Here is an 18,745-nt window from a genome sequence, read left to right as displayed (position 1 = left end):
ATCCTCTAATTTTTAATTGATTAAAAAAATCTTTTGAAAAGTATATATGAAGTTGAAATTGTGGAAATAAAGGGTAAAGAAACAAGGTGAGCTGGCAGAGTTTTTATGTTGGGGCTTTTATTTTATTTTTTATTTTATTTAACCAGGAAAACCACATTGAGATTGAAATCTCTTCTGCAAGGGGGACCTCCCACAGTTACACAAGACCGCACGCGTTACACTCTCCCAGTGAAACTCCTCGCTGTCAGGTGAAAAGAAGCGGCTGGCGACTCCACATGTATTGGAGGAGGCATGTGGCAGTCTACACCCTCCCCAGACCGACAGAGGATAGCGCATGGACCAGGACTGTGGCTGGTCCACACGGAGAATTGGTATAATGACTAAATTGGGGAGAAAATGGGAGAAAAATGGCAAAAAAAAATTAAAATTAAACAATTAAATTAAAAACAAAAATATCTGAGACCCAACATTTCATGGGCTGAATTACAAAGACCTCCCCCCACCAGCTGATTTTGTGAGGGTTGCCCAGTGGGAGACCCCTTTGGGCTCAGCGCACGGTGAACTGTGGGCAGCCTGAGCCTCAAATGCCCACACAAAGCCAGCGTTGGGCCAATTCTGTGCTGTTTGCTGGGCCTGGCGCCCTGCCGCACCTCAGAAGCCTATGGTCCAAAATCACTCATTGTGGATGTTGTGCAAAATTACAGATTATTGTAAATGTGTGTGTGTGTGTGTCTTGACAGGAAGTTATAACCACCATAAGGTTCTGTTTTCACATGATATGTGATTTTTTAAGATCAACTGTAAACACGCCCCAGTGACAGCAGATATTTTTAAAAATTATTATTATTAAACCTTTATTTAACCAGGGAAGGTCCCATTGAGATTAAAAATCTCCTTTTCAAGAGAGCCCTGATCAAGACAGGCAGCAGCACAAAAATGTTGCAAATAAGACAAAACAGTACAACAAACAATTAGCACTACAACATGAAACAATCAACAACAATGTTCAATAAAAGCAACACATCAAAAATTCAATTTAAACATCGACATCCTATCGATTCCGCCTTTAGTTCTTTCATCGTGGATTTAAAAGTATTCAACGAAATCAAAACATTAAGCTTTAAGTCATTTTGCAACTTATTCCAGTCCGAAGGTGAAGAATACATAAATGCCCTTTTTCCAGTCTCTGTACGGGCACTTGAGACAGAAAGCATAAAAACGTCCTGAGATCGCAAGGCATACTGTCCAGTATTTTTCTGCGATATAAATATTCGGAGATACGATGGGAGCAGACCAAGAATTGCCTTGTATATAAAAGTACACCAATGAACAAGTCGACGGGTTGCCAAAGCAGGCCATCCTACCCGAGAGTTTAGCTCACAATGGTGAGTCAAGGCTTTGCAATTTGTAATAAATCTCAGGGAAGCATGGTAAACTGTGTCAAGCATGTGAAGAGATTGAGCAGAGGCATGCATATATAAAAGATCACCATAGTCCAACACTGGCAGAAAGGTGGCAACAACAAGTCTCTTTTTGATGTTAAAAGAAAAACACAGCATATTTCTAAAATAAAAACTCAATTTAAGCCTCAGTTTTTTCACCAGATACTATACACGTGGCCTAAAAGTAAGAGAATCATCATTCAAAATACTCTCGGTCTCAATAACCGTTCCCTCAAGAGTGACTGTTGAATGGGTATTTAGTGGCCTATTTCTGGAGTTCGAAAACAACATAAGTTGGTCTTATCAGCGTTGAGAACAAGTTTCAGTCGAGATATGCATAACCGTGCATGCTATAAAAACTGAATGTCTGTCTGAGCTCTTTGTTCTTTGCTCTGAGGGTTCTGTGATCACTAGAGCTCTGCATTATTACCACAGTGCCAACCTGCTTCGGATCGACAACTAAGCAGACACTGCTGGCCTGAAATATAGGTAAGGGACCTTTTGAAATCCCTCTTAGAGTGTCTGTGTTAGTTGTCGAATTGAATTGTCAAGTTGGGCAGATTGTTCATGCCATAAACTTTGAATAACTGTTGGTATTAAAGTTGGAATACAGTTGATACATGTTGAAAATTATATGATCACAGACATGAAAGGCATTTGCATGTGAGACTGGTCATATAGGAGGTTGGAGTCCTGCTGTGAACTCAGCTACTGGATTTGAATCCCATGTTTGATTTTTTTTTAAAAAGAAAAAAGGTTTGAGTCGGACGGCTTAAGTTTATGAATCACGTAGTATAAACATTTAGCGAATAATTGATAGCCAAAGTAAAATAAACAAAATGAGCGGTAATAAAGTGGAACTACCTCCTAAAGATACTCCTGCATACTTTATGTATAAACACTATTCCCACCAAACTTGTGCATTCTTGAATAAATGGAATTCCTACACACGCAACCATCCAACACTCAAATTTCCAAAAAAAGGCACTTTCGTACTGGCTGTACTTGAGTTTTTAAGGGCCGCGCTTGCGTCGCGTGGTGCAGAAACATTAAAAAACGAATGGAATCAATTCACGTTATGGTACCAAGAGGCAGTGAGGCGAAATGGAGAAGAGCAATCACGCGAGCACGATGAAATGCAGAGTGAGCTCAAACGTACGAAGGAAAGGCTTGCTTACGCTCAGGGTGCTCTTTTTCAGCAATGCACCGTAACCGGCGATGTTGAGACTTGCAGGCGGCTTTACCCATCGGAGTACGAAACTCAAGCTGGGTCCAGTAGATTGGAACCTCGTGCGAAGCCCGGTGGTCCCAGTGGTGCTGGCCCAAGGGGAAGCACCAACTAACCCCCTACTTAGTCATATTTGCCCCTTTTTTTTTTTAGATCTTATTAAGGTAAAAATATATTTTGCACTTTTCCATACCTGAAATCCAACAAAATAAACAGGCCACCGGATGACTTTTTTCCCCTTTTATTTCAACCAATCTTTCCATTCGCCTTCCCAGTGAGCCCAATCCCGAATATAGACGGAATTTAATCTAGACGTTTAGATATGTGGAAATCTAGGCTGACAGATGTTTTGACACATAAAAACTAGTTTAGTGCAATTTAGCTCAGGTTTTACCCTGATATAGCCTGGCTATGCCCTAGTCAGTTAGAATACTTTCACATTTCTACCAAAACTAGCCGTTTTTTCACCAAACGTCTAGATTGTATATAGGACATTCGGTGAAAAACCGGTTAGTTGGTGTGCTGAAAGATTAAGGGTAAGTTTTCTGCCCAACCAATTCGTCTCATTCAGTCATTCTCCTTGATTATCAGTAAAATTATTAATTCACAAAAAACCCAGTACCATCAGGTATAGCCAGCTCTCCTCTCTCTTGATTTAGGCCATTAAGCAAGTTGGTAATAGAATTTTTTTTTTTTTTTGCATTGGAAAATTGTGCACATTTTATTGAGATAATTTGTGGTTACATGTAGACCTTTACTTGTCCACACTCACAATCAGAAAAACTATTCAAAGCAAAGATCTGCAATCCACAGATTTTAAACAATCTTGGAGGATAGGATTTTGTTATTGCAGGTTCTGCTGAAAGCTAATGCAGTGGTTAACAGAGTGGTGTATCGTTTTTTATGTATACTTAATGATTAAAATAGATTTTTCTAAATTGAATTCATCAATAAATCCCCCTAACACAATGTGAAGAAGCTAAGTATTACTTGGCAATTGATTAACCTGATCATTGGCATGCTTGTTAATCAAGGAAAATTAATAAAAACAGTTTGAGAGCAATGATCAGTTTTAAGGAAATTTTTTCACCCCGTCAATTTTCAGCTCAGCAGCCACCACTGCTATGGCGTCCCTCAAGGCAGAATATTGGGACCCCTCCTGTGACCTCTATATGCTGCCTCTCGTAGACATCATTCACAGGCATGGTGTGAACGTTCATTCTTATGCTGACCACGCTCAGCTCTATTTGTCAGTGAAGCCAAATAACCCAAGTGCCATCTTTACATTAACAAACTGCCTCACTGATATAAATGATTGGATGAACAGTAACTTTCTGAAATTAAATGAGCAAGACTGAAATTTTACTGTTTGGCCCCAAATCATACTGAAATTTAGTTCACTCAAGGCTGGGCACTTTGGCATCACAGAAAAAACAGGGGTAAGGAATCTGGGTGTTATAAAACTTATTGGTTTTTAAATCACTTAATGGTAGTGCACCTCCATATTCAGCAGATATGCTTTTTATGGCATGTGTCCGGCAGACCCCAGAGGTCCTCTGGTACTGGCCTCCTAGCTGTTCCAAGGATTGGGGCCAAGATAAGTGAGGGGGCATTCAGTTTCTGTGGCCCTAGCCTTTGGAACAGACTGCCAGAGGATCTACGGGATTCCGCACCTGTGAACAGTTTTTAAAAGAATCTCAAGAATTACCTTTTTGGCATTGCTTTTACTTAAAGTGGCCCCTTGTTGTAATTTTAGTCATTTTAAGCTTTTTAATAATATTTTTATTAATTTTTCTTAACCTGACTTCTATATTATTTAGTCTTATTTCCTTCATTGTGCTTTTATCTAGTGTGTTTGATATTTTATTTTGTGTTAAACACACATTGTTCCAAATTTGTGTGAGATGTGCCCTGTAAATGAAGCTTGATTTGATTTGAATCCCCACCGGGGCCAGTGCACAGTGAACTGTGGGCAGCCTGAGCCTCAACTGCCCACACAAAGCTGGCGTTGGGCCAGTGCTGTGCTGATTGCTGGGTCTGGTGCCCATGGGACCGCCACCCTGCCACACCTCAGAACCCTATAATCCCCCCCCCCCCCGCCCCCCATCTCGCTCACATGTCACATGAAGTAGCACATGTGAGCCTATAATCCCCCCCCCCACCCCTCATCTGGCTCACATGTCACATGAAGTAGCACATGTGAGCGAAGGTGGGAAAACTGCAGCCATGAACTGAGATGGATACTCACCTGGACTCTCCACAGTCATAAAACAACATTGTTATCCTGTCAACAGCACAACATGAGCAAAGCTCAAAAGACTGAGTCAGCTGCACATCCTCCCCCTTTGGGGACTGTCTGTGAATATTCTGATTGCATTTAGAATAGCAAAATGCCCTGGTTTTAATTATGTGCTTGTAATTGTTGATATGTTTTCAAAATGGGTTGAAGCCTTCCCTCGTCATAAAGCAGATGCTACACTCTCAGAAAAAAAGGTACCATTCAGTACCTAGAAAGGTACAATCGCTTGTCACTGTGGCAGTACCCCTTGAAGGTACAGAACTGTACCTTTACCAGAAAAAAGGTACCATTCAGTACCGAGAAAGGTACAATCGCTTGTCACTAGTACCTTTAGAGGTACAGTTTTTTACTTGTACAGAATTTGTATCCTTGTGTACCTTTATTTCTGAGAGAACTGTTGCAGAAGTACTGTTGAAAGAAGTGTTTTGTAGGTTTGGAAACATCAACAGTGACAGGGGCCCTCATTTCACTGGAAAAATAATCAAGGAACTAAATAACAATGCTCTGCTTTGGACATTAAGCAACACTTCCTCTGTCCCTACTACTCCTGACTGCAGAGGTGGTGGAGCGACAGAATGACATTTCAATTCACTGGTTGGACATGGGCCGTCTGGGTAGAGTAGAGGTATAAGCACTCGCCTACCACGGCAGAGACCGGGGTTCAATCCCCGGAGGCAGTACGTCCGGCTTGGTCAGTCACGTTCCTACGCCACAGTTGGCAGTGTTTGCGGGTGGGAAGCCGGTGACTGTGAGAAGGGAACCCTTTAATCTGATAACCATTAAAGCTCTCACCCGCCACACCTCAGTATGAGGCACATCTCGGTGAAACTCAGCGCCAGGATCTTAGAAGACGATGACGGCAACCCCGGGATGGGGACGTGCCTGCAGACTGCATCACTGCACCATGAAGCGAAAGGTTCCAGGCTCTTACCCCAATCCCACACAAGACCTCCGTGTGAGAAAAAGAGAGGGGGTTCTGGAGAAGTGGAGAAAGGGAAGAGAGAGAGAGAGTCACCGCTGCAGAATGGTGAGATTGGTATTTCATTGCATTTTATTTGAGTCAACATCTAATTCGCATTTTGATTCAGCATTTAATTTGATTGCAGTTTGATTTAACATTTATTTGATTAACATTTAACATCAAGCGACATGCATACTCCGCAGTCCAAATGCATGCAGGTTGGGTTAATCGGAGAGTCTGAATTGCCCCTAGGTGTGTGTGTGAATGGTGTGTGTCCTGTGATGGACTGGCTGGGTGTATTCCTTTCGCCCAGTGCATGCTGGGATATGCTCCAGCTCCTCGTGCGAACCTGACCAGGGAAAAGGCGGGTATAGATAATGGATGGATTAATCGATTCAGTGTTTGTTACTTCCACCCCTCGTACGCAAGGCCCTACGGATGAAAGAATAAAATTTCATGAGAAATCTATCAATCGTTTAGTAAATCTGGCTGTTCAGATTCGCCCCTGTGGCTGTACGCAGTGCTGAGGAACTAATTGACACGATAAGCGTGTGGAAGTTCAGTATGAATATCTGCTTTTGCTGACTGTAATTCAATTGAAAAGAAATTGGTTCAGAATGAATAAGACATTCTGGTGGAATGTCTTAATCATTGTACCTGCCCACTGAAGACAGCAACATGCCGAAACGTTTGTGTCCATGATTCTGCATTGAAGAAAACAAATTAAAAAATAAATAATGACATTTTTTTGAAGCATTTTTTGAGTGCGAACTAATTGCTTTTCAATTGACGATATTTCACTGGTTTCAACGCACCAAACAAATTAAAACGGGTGAGCGCGGTGATTTCTCTTGCTATGAGCTGACTAACTCACCCAGAAGAGAAAGCAGAACAGAAACACCACTGTCCTTTTAATGAACTAATGGATACATGACTTAAGATGTGTGAATAATATGTTTTTTCCTGATATGGGAAATATCTGTTGTTTACATGCTCGCGCGAACTACAAGTGCCCTTGAACGATTGATAGCACTCTTTGTTTTTCTACTTTGTTATCTTAATTTTGTTGTGTTGTTGCCTTGCACAGCAGTACAATGACAATAACGTTTCTTACCTTATATTACTATCCCAACTTAGGGGAATGTTTTTTCCATATGTGCAGAAATACTGTAAAAAATAAAAATAAAAAAACCCTTGTATTGGCTCCCTCCCCCAGAGTAAAGAAGCTGTGCAGCTCTAAATAGAGACTGGTCATTTTCCACAAGTGTGTCAAAAGCCACAGAAATGGGACAACTCCTCAGAAATGCCCACACATTGGCAAGGGAAGCTCAGCCTTTCAAAGTATTTGAATGGGTAAGTATGAGCCAACATCCATCAATCATTTTTACACCCAACAGAGTACAACTATATTAAAGGTAAATGCAGGATCATAGCTATATACAGCATGTAAAATGAATAACCTAAAAAGAATGATAATTTGACCAAAACAATACTTGGTGTGAATGTAGTGCAAATAGAATGATTGAACTGTTCAGTGTTGTCTTCTTGTGCAATCTCTTTTTTCAGGCTTTGTCTGGCGGGCAGGATCAGCTGGGGGCTTTCAGGAGTGCTGGGGCAGCATGACTGGGTCCATGCGTGGGGTTGTCAGACATCTGGTTTTCGACTGGAATGTTTTCAAATTCAAATTCAAATTCTAAATCTGGCAACCCTATGAGGGGGAGGAGTTGCTGCCAAGCTGAAAGAGAAGACAAGAAGACTGATTGATTGACTGAAGACACCTCACCTGTTTGCCTTCCTCTGCATGGCCCACTGGATGGAGCTGGTTTGTGAAGAAGCCATCAGAGGCCTACGCCCCCAGCAAGGCCTGGACACACTGCTACATGGGCTCAAAGCTCTTCATCACCAAAGCCCACTGTGCCCTTCCAGCTTGGAAGCTGCCCACAGAAACATGGGCACGAGGCCTCTCATGCCAACACGTAGAGGTGGCACCCGCTGGACTGAACATCACCAGAGCGCCCTGGACTACCTCCTCTACGGCTCCGAGGTCCTTGAGCAGGTCTGTCATTCTGCTCTACCTCGATGATTTATTTCACAGTTCAGTGAGTGACGATTGTGTACGTTTTTTAGCCATGATCCCCCAAAAGGTGCACATGAGCAATGACCCAGAGTGGGCTGGCTTCCTCTAGCTGGCCAAGTCAAAGGCGGTCATGGCTTGTGCCCGCTTCATGAAGGACGTCCTGGAACACCAGGCCAGGCCATCCAGGCTTATTCAGGGACTGCAGCCTTTGCTGATGTGCAGACTGGACTGGAGGAGCCCAAAGATGGATGGTCAGAGAGTACCAGACTCGGTAAGGAAGATGCAAGCTGCAGCTATATTGGCTTATTTCATGTAAAATGGCCGCTCTCTATTTTAGGGCTGCAAGGGTTCTTTTTTTTCCCATGCAGCATGAAGAGATGAAGTGCAAAAGAACTCCTGGGGAGAACTCAAATAAAGCTCTCAATGCAGCACTTCTTTGTTGATTAAAGAAATCCCCCAGAGTTGAGATGATAGAAAGAAAGACAGTTCAAAAGGGCACTTGCAGATAGCGCATATCGATGAAGAATCACAGAAACACTTCTGCTTGTCTGTGAAAACACAGCTTGCAGTATTCACACGTCTTTGGTCACGTATGCCCTAGTTTATCTGCCAGTGCTTTATCCGCTCTTCTTTCTCTTTTCAGTAAGGTAAAAAGTCAGTAAAAGCATATACCTATATTAAACATGCACACTTATTATGCTTAATTTAATCGGTATGATGCAAACAATTTCATAAATCCAGCACTGTTGCCGTTTGATCATTAAGGATGTGTTCTCATTCCCCAAATGAATTTCCGTCCAGGTCCTCAGTTTCGGACTGGCAGAGAGAGGAGAGGGAAAGTTCCAGAAGGATTCTCATACAGGGCGCAGTCCTGGGCAGGCAGTGTCATCCTTCTTGATTTGGGGTGAAGACGGCGATGTACAGACAACAGGGCCGGCTTCCCTTCCTGCAGCCTGTGACATCGGTAGGTCCCCCCCCGAGATGGTTTGTGCCCCTGCGTGTAGAGATATCTCCACCACACTGCATAAGGAAGTAAAGAACCGCACAGCCCTGAAGAGAGAGAGCGGGGATTTTCTGCAATCCTGCATTTCTCCGCTCTTCCAGGGCTGAGACCAATCAGCGGCATCGAGAACCTGCCTGCCCTTACTGACCTCCTCCTCCTCCTCCCTCCTCCTCCTTCCTCCCCCTCCTCCTCCTCCTCCTCCTCACCCTGCCATCTTACGGCAGCTGAGTGCTGGGGGGGGGGGGGGGGGGAGGGTGGAGGGGGGGGTTGTCCGACTCCGTAACTCCACAAGGAAGATGGAATCAGACAGGAGAGAAAGACGGGCCTCCGGCACGCTGAACGACCCGATGACTGCGCCGCTGCGTTCACCGGCGGCCATCTTCTTCCGGGCCGACGGACGCCGCGAACGCGCCGTACGGAAAGAGCCGGCGGGGAGGAGGAGGCCGCCGACGAAGAGCCGTCGGATATCTATGGTTCAGATTATATCTATGGTTTAGATTATATCTATGGTTTAGATTATGTCTATGGTTTAGATTATATCTATGGTTTAGATTATGTCTGTGGTTTAGATTATATCTATGGTTTAGATTATGTCTATGGTTTAGATTATGTCTATGGTTTAGATTATGTCTGTGGCAGGGGTGCACAGCAAGGGCCAATCCATTTCAGGATTTTGTGCGGACGTTCGCCAACATTTATTTAGTTAGCCCAATCACATCTTGATCTGACGTGTGTATAAGCACCAGCTACAGCCGCAGACTGCAAGTGTATCCTAGAGATTGTTCTGTGCTCAAGTACAGGAGTGAAGCAGTGTAGTTTATAGAGCGGTAAGAAACGGTAATCGGTTGGAACAAAAACCAGCACACAGATCGGCCCTCCAGGGCCGGAGGTGTGCACCCCTGGTCTATGGTCTTCCAGAGAGAGAGAGAGAGACTATATATTCGGATAGGACAAATCTATTTATGATCCATACAATATTACATTATTACGAAGTAGTCTGCTCTGGTTGACCTGACTGTACAATGTCATATGTTCTCTCTTAATATCTGGTTTAATGTCTTTATTTTTACAAATTATAAGTAGTGAGCCTACATTCAATAATGAATGTATGATTTAAATTCAATATTCTAGTTTAGATTTTTTCCATGTAAAAAAAGTGAATTCATTTTAAAACCTGATGGAGTTTGTTTAGACTCGTTGTTTAATTACACCGGGTTACTGTTCGACCGACCTGTTAATGAATTTGGTGATTTAATTGATTGTCATTTCTAATAATAATTATTAAATGAAGTCACATTATAAATGTAGGTTAAGTAAGGGGTTTTAGCACACAATACTGTGTGGTCAGCATGCTGAACATCTTAACAAGGGCACTGACTGTTGGAACCACTGGATTCGGAAAGTAAACATATTTTACTTAATCCTCACTTCCCTGAAAGAATGAAGAGGATGGAGTTGTGGGGGAAGAAGAAAAAGAAGAGAGGAGGATGCTTTTAATTAGTGTACACATTGAAAATGCAATTATTTTGAAATCGTTAATGAACAATTTAATCCTTGAACACTTTCAACACTCCCTAAATCAGGGGTGGCCAACTCCGGTCCTGGGGAGCCGCAGGGTCTGCGGGTTTTGGTTTTCACCTTAAATACAACAACCACTTACACAAAATAAACCAGGTGAGGTGAGTTAACTGTGTAATCAACTGCTTTAATTGATCAATTAAGTGCTGAGTAAAAACAAAAGCCAGCACACCCTACGGCTCTCCAGGACCTGGGTTGGCCACTCCTGCCCTAAATCACAAAATTGATCTGTGTGAATGTACTGAATCCTGCTCGCTATCACATAAAATTGATCTGTGTCATTAAGGTTGTCAATATGAATAAATTAACTTTTTTCCCCATTATAGTCTGCCTCTTGCCCATCCCTTTTTTATTAAACTTTTTTTGTTGTCAAAACCATGAATTTATTGAGTTGATAATCAGGGCTAAATTATAGCGGGGATAGATAAAAATTTATTTGCCCATTTTTTCAGGCTACTAGCCCAGCTGGCTAATGCCAAAAAACCCTAAAGTTCCACCCTTGCATGGCATTAGCACTTACCTCTCCTCATCCATAATGTATTCAAAGGGAATAAATACCAGTACACACAGGGTCTGTTCCCATCTAGATAGCAAGCGACACCAGGCCAGGTCAGAAACGGAAATGTCCCCACCGTGCCCAAGGGGGGGGGGGGGGGGGGCGGGGTTCCCTTTGGGATGATATATCCCCCCGCTATCTGAACGTCTGGGATTCTTCAGCTGGTTAAACCTGATTGGTCAGGATAGTGTCGACCACTGGAGTGGAGATGTCCAGGAGATAGTGAGAATCAATAACACATTATAATGCATTATAACACCACAGTTCCAACCCAAGAGTGATCCTTTGTCCACGACATTGTCAATTGTCATGGCACTCACCAATTAGTTGAAGGAGTCCAAAGTGAGTCACACCCAGTGCTGTCGACTCTGAGAGTTAAAAGGACTCCATTCCCCATTCAAATCACAAGAGGGCGCTAGAGTCATTGGTAAAGAAATCCGATTTTAAAAAGTGGAAATACATGCTATTAAAGTATTGTTAAGGTAGGAAGTTAGATCAGTAAACAGTACAAAAATGCAAGACAATAAAACCATCAAAATATATTTCTTAAGTCATTCAAGAATATTTGTCATTCAAAGCTTAATTGGTACAATATCATGAGCAAAATGGAGTAAAAAAAAGAAAGAAGCTGAATCCCTTACAGTTCATTTAACAAAAAGTTGAATATTCAGTATTGTTTGGAAAAAAAAAAGTCATGTAAAGTCGTACAAAAAACAAACAAAAAAAAAACGTTCCTGTAAAGTCGTCTCTGGAGTTTCTACGCGAGTTCGACTCGGGGCACGCGCTCCAGACAGCTCATGTTTGCAGATAAAGCGTTTCAGCCTAATGCCCGATTTCATTAATCGCCGCTCGGAGGGGGACGGATTTAAAAAATGCATGACTGAACTGCCGCTCGTAGAACGAGAGCTCCCTGAATCCTATTTTCCCTCCACAACGGTAAAAAAAAAAAAAAAAAAAAAAAAAAAAAAAATTTACTGCAGTTCGGTCCGACAATACAATTCATCTCTCCAGCAACTGCTAGAATACAGAGGCCGTTGTCTGACTGCTTATATATTTCAGAAAAGCCGTGTACCTCATTAACAAGGACAGAACTAGTTTCAGACACTTAATAATAATCAATCCAGAAGTCATTAAGGCAAATTACCGAATCAGACAGGTCTTGAAGCAAGCCGTCAAAATAGATCACGAGCATTAATATGTCTGTAGAGCGATGGTGTCCCAGATAGTTACGTTCTGAAGCCAAACCCAGACGGGGTTTGATTTAACTAATGGAAAATATAATGAATTACATAAATAATAAATGGTGTGGTGCATTGATATCTACCAGCTCACAAACCAGGCGAAGTCATTCAAATATAGAAACATTTTATTTTACATCTCATCAAAAATATTGTACATTTCCAGTTTAGTTGTAGTTTGTTAAATATCTAAATACATTTTTACAGTCATGTCAGTAGAAAAAATATTGGATATTTATGAGATACAAAATGTACACTTGGATTTCCTAAACATCAAATTGCACACACGTGTACACAGCATAGTGCTAATTATCAATAACGGTCTCAAAATGAAAAACTGGTATCAAAAAAGGAAATTTTCACAATTTGGCTAATTATTTCATTTCCACCACTTTATCAAAGAATTAGCACTGTCAAAAAATATGCGTATGTAATTTATAACCAATGCTATAAAAATGTTCTTGCACCTTAAATCACAACTAAAATGACACTCGGGCTGGATCACAAAAACATGTGCAATGGACATCAAGATCAAAGTACAGTAAAGCAATACAGGTTCTTCGCACTACCTTTACGGCTAGGTATTCAGTAAGCTCTCTGAGTTCAATGCAATTAGCAAAATTCCTATAGCCTAACAAACAACTATTTCCACAAGTAAAACTTTTCTAAAACAGGAAATGTACAAACGAAGGAGGGTTTTCTACCCATAATTCCTGCACTGCAAGATCCCGCCCCAGCTGAACTGTGCTCTCCTGCATTCTAGAATAAATGCATGACCATCTCAAAACGCCACGTTCATTTCACAGACAGACTTTTTGCAGCTCATCACAAACGAGCCCCATTTTGAGTCTTTGAGTCAGGTCTATGAGTCTGTGAGTCGGGTCTATGAGTCTCTGAGTCAGGTCTGTGAGTCTGTGAGTCGGGTCTATGAGTCTCTGAGTCAGGTCTATGATCTGGTAAGTCAGGTCTATGAGTCAGTGATTCGGGTCTATGAGTCTGTCAGTCGGGACTATGAGTCTGTGAGTCGGGTCTATGAGTCTGTGAGTCGGGTTTGTGAGTTGGGTCTTTGAGTCTGTGAGTCGGGTCTATGAGTCTGTGAGTCGGGTCTATGAGTCTGTGAGTCGGGTTTGTGAGTCAGGTCTATGAGTCAGTGAGTCAGGTCTATGAGTCTGTGAGTCGGGTCTGTGAGTCTGTGAGTCGGGTCTAGGAGTCTGTGAGTCGGGTCTATGAGTCTGTGAGTCGGGTTTGTGAGTCAGGTCTATGAGTCTGTGAGTCGGGTCTATGAGTCTGTGAGTCGGGTCTATGAGTCAGGTCTATGAGTCTGTGAGTCGGGTCTATGAGTCAGGTCTATGAGTCTGTGAGTCGGGTCTATGAGTCTGTGAGTCGGGTTTGTGAGTCAGGTCTATGAGTCAGTGAGTCAGGTCTATGAGTCTGTGAGTCGGGTCTGTGAGTCTGTGAGTCGGGTCTAGGAGTCTGTGAGTCGGGTCTATGAGTCTGTGAGTCGGGTCTATGAGTCTGTGAGTCGGGTCTATGAGTCAGTGAGTCAGGTCTATGAGTCAGTGAGTCAGATCTGTGAGTCAGTGAGTCGGGTCTAGGAGTCTGTGAGTCGGGTCTATGAGTCAGTGAGTCAGGTCTATGAGTCAGTGAGTCAGGTCTGTGAGTCAGTGAGTCGGGTCTAGGAGTCTGTGAGTCGGGTCTAGGAGTCTGTGAGTCGTGTCTATGAGTCTGTGAGTCGTGTCTATGAGTCAGTGAGTCAGGTCTATGAGTCTGTGAGTCGGGTCTATGAGTCAGTGAGTCGGGACTATGAGTCTGTGAGTCGGGTCTATGAGTCTGTGAGTCAGGTCTATGTTGTTTAGGCCGTGTTACCCACAGACTTGATGCCAGGGGCTAATCGACAAGACCAGCTTAAAACGTGAGCCCATAAACATTCCAACAGATCATCTTCATTTTCACCTCAGCCATCTATCCAGCAAACCCTTCCCTTTGATTACAAACTCACACAGAGCACGTGAAAACAAACTGCATCAAAAAATAGACCTTTGAAAGGTTATTGTTAGTGCTTGATCATTGTACTTTGACATCCGCTGTACACACCCTTTTAAAGACAATAAGAACAAACATCTGACACACCACACTGAAAAATGTGGGTGACGCAATCAAAGACAGAGATATCACTGCAAAAAACCGCGCCACCAATCAGCATCAGGTCTTCTATTTTAATCAAATTCAATCTTGAAAAGCTTTGGTTTTCAATATTTAACCTTTTACACATCTACTGGACAACCTGCGGTTCCTTAATATACCATATGAGAAAATCTGATTCAATTTTATCAAGTACATTTGATTTGAACTGGTGACTTCAGAAGCCCCATTTGATATCATATATCATACACCATCAGTTTAACACAAATAAGATCTTTATCAATTAAATATACTTCAGAAATGAACGAATGATTGGCAATGTATGTGCTGCGTGTGTGAAAGTGCAGAATTTCTTCATTAAAGCACCTCCCACCAAAAACACTGCCAATTCTCTCTCATATGTAAAGAGTAATTAAAAGAAAAAAAGACCAGTGCGTGTAATTTCTGATCATTTACTCTCCATCAGAAAAATCATGTAATTTTGGCCAATAGGATTAGAATTTTTAGGGGACAACTGGCTTTAAGAGAACCAAACCACGTGCTTACGCAGTAACATACATTTAGTTACTTTGAGTGGAAAAGGCCACAGAGGACATCTCTCTTTCAGAAAGCAGACATTAGACACGCTGCCATGCTGGTCTACCACAAACACACACACACGCACACACACACACACGCAGACACACTCACACCCACACCCCCACCGCAACCCACATCCACACCCCCGCCCCCCACGCGCACACACACACACAAACCAAGGAGACTTCTCCAGTCTATAACACACACACACACACACATACGCACACACACACCCCTTCCCTTCCAAAGGGGACCTCTCCAGCTGCTGGTAAATCTATGCCAAGTCTAGTTCACAAAAAAAAAGAAATGCATAGCCAAAGAACATAAAAAAATAATGATGCCCAAATCATTGCAATTTTTCAAAACAATAATTAAAGTACACAGAAAATAAATGCTCAAAATCACCCATCACAAACGGCACAGAGAGACGACATCTATAAACCCAGCCTTATGTACGTCCGGCTGAACAGCCCTGCGACACTAAGATCTCCTCACACCCCATAAACATTTAAAAAAAAGAAAAGAAAAGAAATGAGCACCAATTAAGTTGGGACACTTCCTACCTGTTCACACGGCGTATTACTGCACAAAGGGTTCACAGTTATGTAATAACTCCGTGTGGCAGGGTTCACATACAGCAACATCTGCTGCAGGCAGAAAGCTATATCGGAGCCCTGACTGATATGAGCAATGTTCGCTTGTCTTATCTGGGGAACACGTTTCAACAACAGCAAACTTCATTGCATCTACTCATAAAAATAAAAAAACAAAACATGATTCTGCATCAATACAGATAAAAGGTAAATGGAGAAAAGGCTGGTGGATATTTACACATCCATTTTTTAACTTGACAACTTGCAGGGAGAGATTTGGTTTGGTTGGGCTTCTTGAATTTTTTTCCAGGAAGGCACTAAATGTTTCATTCAAGTTTATCATCACCAGTGAACCCTTCCCCTGCACTGGATCTCTGCCACCCCCACCCCCACCCCCCCAAAACAAAAACCAAAAAAAAAACAAAAACAAATTCATGTCCCAAACCAGCAAACCAGTCTAGGATCAACTACAGCACTTAATTCGATCTTTTCACAAACTCACTGGCCTGGCAGACGTCCTCATCTGGAGCGCCTGACGGGACACAGCCGCCATTCCCGGGACGGCCCGGCTACTTATTTCTCAACTTGTCGTTTATTTGATAGGCGGAGACGTGTAGTGACAGACGTACACTGTGCAAAACAATAATCAGACACATTTCGCCACAACATTCACAATTCCTACTCATTTCCAATCCAATTTTCCCTCCTACTGAAGTAGTCAAATTAGCCAGCTCAATGCCGCAACAGCAGAACCCAACCAGGGATTCGAACCCGCAACCTTCCGAGCTGAAGTCCAATTCCCTCATGACTGCACCGCATAGCCAGCCAAACTACTTGAGCACTTCAACGGCATCCTATAGCGATCGGTCGTGTACCCTGGTGTGAATCCAGACACATTGCACAGTCATTTCAAAAATATTCGCCTAGTAGTTTTACTACAAAACAAACGAACGGCCAGCATAAACGTAGAAGAGGAGCCGAAGCCGTTTCCCAATGTCCGTGTTTTTGGGGGACGTTATTATGTGCTATGCCCACTGGGTGACGTATGGCATGTTCAAGGTGTTCCTTCATCCACAGCGGGTTAAGACCAAACCAGAAGGGGGGGGGGAGGAGGGGGGTGATGACACAGAATGGGGGGCGGGGGTTGCTGCGTGGGACTTGGAACCGAGTGTAATTGAGGCAGACGTACAGGAAGTGACATCAGTGAGCTGCCAGGAAACGGCAGACTTGGCCTGTAGGCCGGCCGGTCGGGGGGGTGGGGGGTGGGACCGGGAAACGCCGCGGTGTCCTGCCGCGCCACGTGTGACCTCACTGCCGTATGAAGCCCCGCCTCCTCTGAAGCCGTCCCGTCCCGCCACAGCGTGTCTCTGCCCGGTGAAGTCCAGACCGGTCTGCCCGTTTAACGCCCCTCACCGCCGTCCTGCCCCTCTGTGAGCGTAAAACTGGCCTAAGTCCTCCGCCCCCCCCCCCGTTCCCTCCCACCCCCCCACGCTGTGACACACACACTCCCGGGTGCAGGCGCGCCACTGCGGTCTCAGTTCTCGCTGTGGTTGAACTGCTCCAGGACCGTGCCGTTGGTCTTCTCGAACGCCCACCACTGGCTCGGGGAGCTGGGGTCGCACGTGCTCATAAACACCTTCTTATCGGCCGCACTGCTGTCCATGCAGCTGTTACTGATGGGGTGGTACAGGGTTTTATCCTACAGAGAGGGGGGGGGAGGGAGGAAGGGAGAAAGAGGGAGGGAGAGGGGGAGGGGGGGAGAGAGAGAGAGAGGGAGGGAAAGAGAGAGAGAGAGAGGAAGGGAGAGTGAGGGACAGAGAGAGAGAATGGGAGGGAAAGAGAGGGAGGGAGAGAGATAGAGGGAGAGAGGGAGAGAGAGTGGGAGGGAAAGAGAGAGAGGGAGAGAGAGAGAGAGAGAGAGAGAGGAAGGGAGAGTGAGGGACAGAGAGAGAGAATGGGAGGGAAAGAGGGGGAGGGAGAGAGATAGAGGGAGAGAGGGAGAGAGAGAGGGAGGGAGGGAAGGTGAGAGACAGGCAGACAGACAGATTCAATTTCCACAGTTCTGTGGTCACTTTCAACAAACAAACCAAATTGATCAGAAATCATCTCCACGGGGTCTGTACAGTGAACTGTAAAGGAACAGCCCCCCTGAGGCAGCGTAAGGAAGAGGGGTGAAACGCAAAGCAGTCCACCAGGACCAGCCTGTTTTAGGCAGGGCCCGGTGCGAGGCGCGAGCCCCCCCCCCCCCAGCGCCTCACCTTCCTGTACTTCCAGAGCTGGTTGCCCCGCATGCCGTGGCAGTCGTACAGGGTGACGGCGCTGTTGTGGGAGATGGCGTCGAAGCAGACCTTCTTTGTGTGCATGGGGTCACCCACGCGGACATCCTCCCTCCAGCCCAGCGTGAACACCTGGAACACACACAGGGGGGTCGTCAAGGTCACAAACCACAACTAGAACACGCACGGGGGGGGGGGGGGGGCGCCAACTTCGCTAACTACAGCAGCAACAACGCTGCGTACTACAAAACCTGAGACAAGAAAGTACCGGGGGGGAGGGGCCTCCAGCAAAGGGGGGGAGCTCTAACAGGGGGGAGGAGCCTCTGGCAGGGGGGAGTGGCCTCTGTAGGAGGAAGGGCATCTTCAAGAGGGAAAGGCCTCTTTAGGAGGGGGAGGGTCATCTGTAGGAAGGGGAGGGGCATCTTTAGGGGAGGAAGGGGCATCTTTAGGAGGGAGACGGGCATCTTTAGGTGGGAGAGGGGCATCTTTAGGGGAGGAAGGGGCATCTTTAGGGGGCAGGGGCATATTGCAGAAGAATCTCCATTTCCATACTGTAGTATGCCTGCCATAGAACACAAGCTCACAGAATCTTTGAGTGATTATCAATAAGCTTCTCCAAAAGCAAATGTGAGTGTTGACCGTAACACCCTATAACTAATCATCAGAATCACCGAAGCATACTGTAAATATATAACGCAAATTAATAACACATGACTGTAGGTTCTGCTCCTTCAGACTGTTTATGAAATTGCCTTCAGTTCCTTGAATACTGA

General features: G+C 44.3%; 1 protein-coding gene and 1 long non-coding RNA gene across 15 annotated transcripts in view; one reads left to right on the top strand and one right to left on the bottom strand.

Annotated features, from left to right (window-relative positions):
• Positions 1-13,199: 13,199 nt before the first annotated feature.
• On the top strand, positions 13,200-14,273 carry LOC118234890. Of its 14 annotated transcripts, none has more exons than XR_004766743.1 (4): positions 13,228-13,263; positions 13,521-13,583; positions 13,639-13,714; positions 14,035-14,273. It is a non-coding gene; the product is annotated as an uncharacterized LOC118234890 (long non-coding RNA). The 14 variants fall into 14 exon arrangements; XR_004766750.1 differs by lacking the exon at positions 13,228-13,263 and adding an exon at positions 13,277-13,305; XR_004766749.1 differs by lacking the exon at positions 13,228-13,263 and adding an exon at positions 13,350-13,431 and having other exon boundaries at positions 13,542-13,583.
• A 2,896-nt stretch (positions 14,274-17,169) lies between these two features.
• LOC118236555 (polypeptide N-acetylgalactosaminyltransferase 10-like) overlaps positions 17,170-18,745 on the bottom strand; it is a 54,714-nt gene continuing 53,138 nt past the window's right edge. The window contains exons 11-12 of the mRNA XM_035435036.1: positions 17,955-18,104; positions 17,170-17,395 (exon numbers count right to left, since the gene is read on the bottom strand). Of these exons, the coding sequence (XP_035290927.1) occupies positions 17,231-17,395; positions 17,955-18,104 (315 nt within the window). The 3' untranslated portion in view covers positions 17,170-17,230. The remainder of the gene's footprint in view (positions 17,396-17,954; positions 18,105-18,745) is intronic.

The sequence above is a fragment of the Anguilla anguilla genome, chromosome 9 (assembly GCF_013347855.1).
Source record: "Anguilla anguilla isolate fAngAng1 chromosome 9, fAngAng1.pri, whole genome shotgun sequence".
In the NCBI taxonomy this organism is placed as follows: Eukaryota; Metazoa; Chordata; class Actinopteri; order Anguilliformes; family Anguillidae; genus Anguilla; species Anguilla anguilla.
The sequence above is the reverse complement of the archived record's forward strand: the minus strand, read 5'-3'. Positions and strand labels throughout refer to the sequence as shown.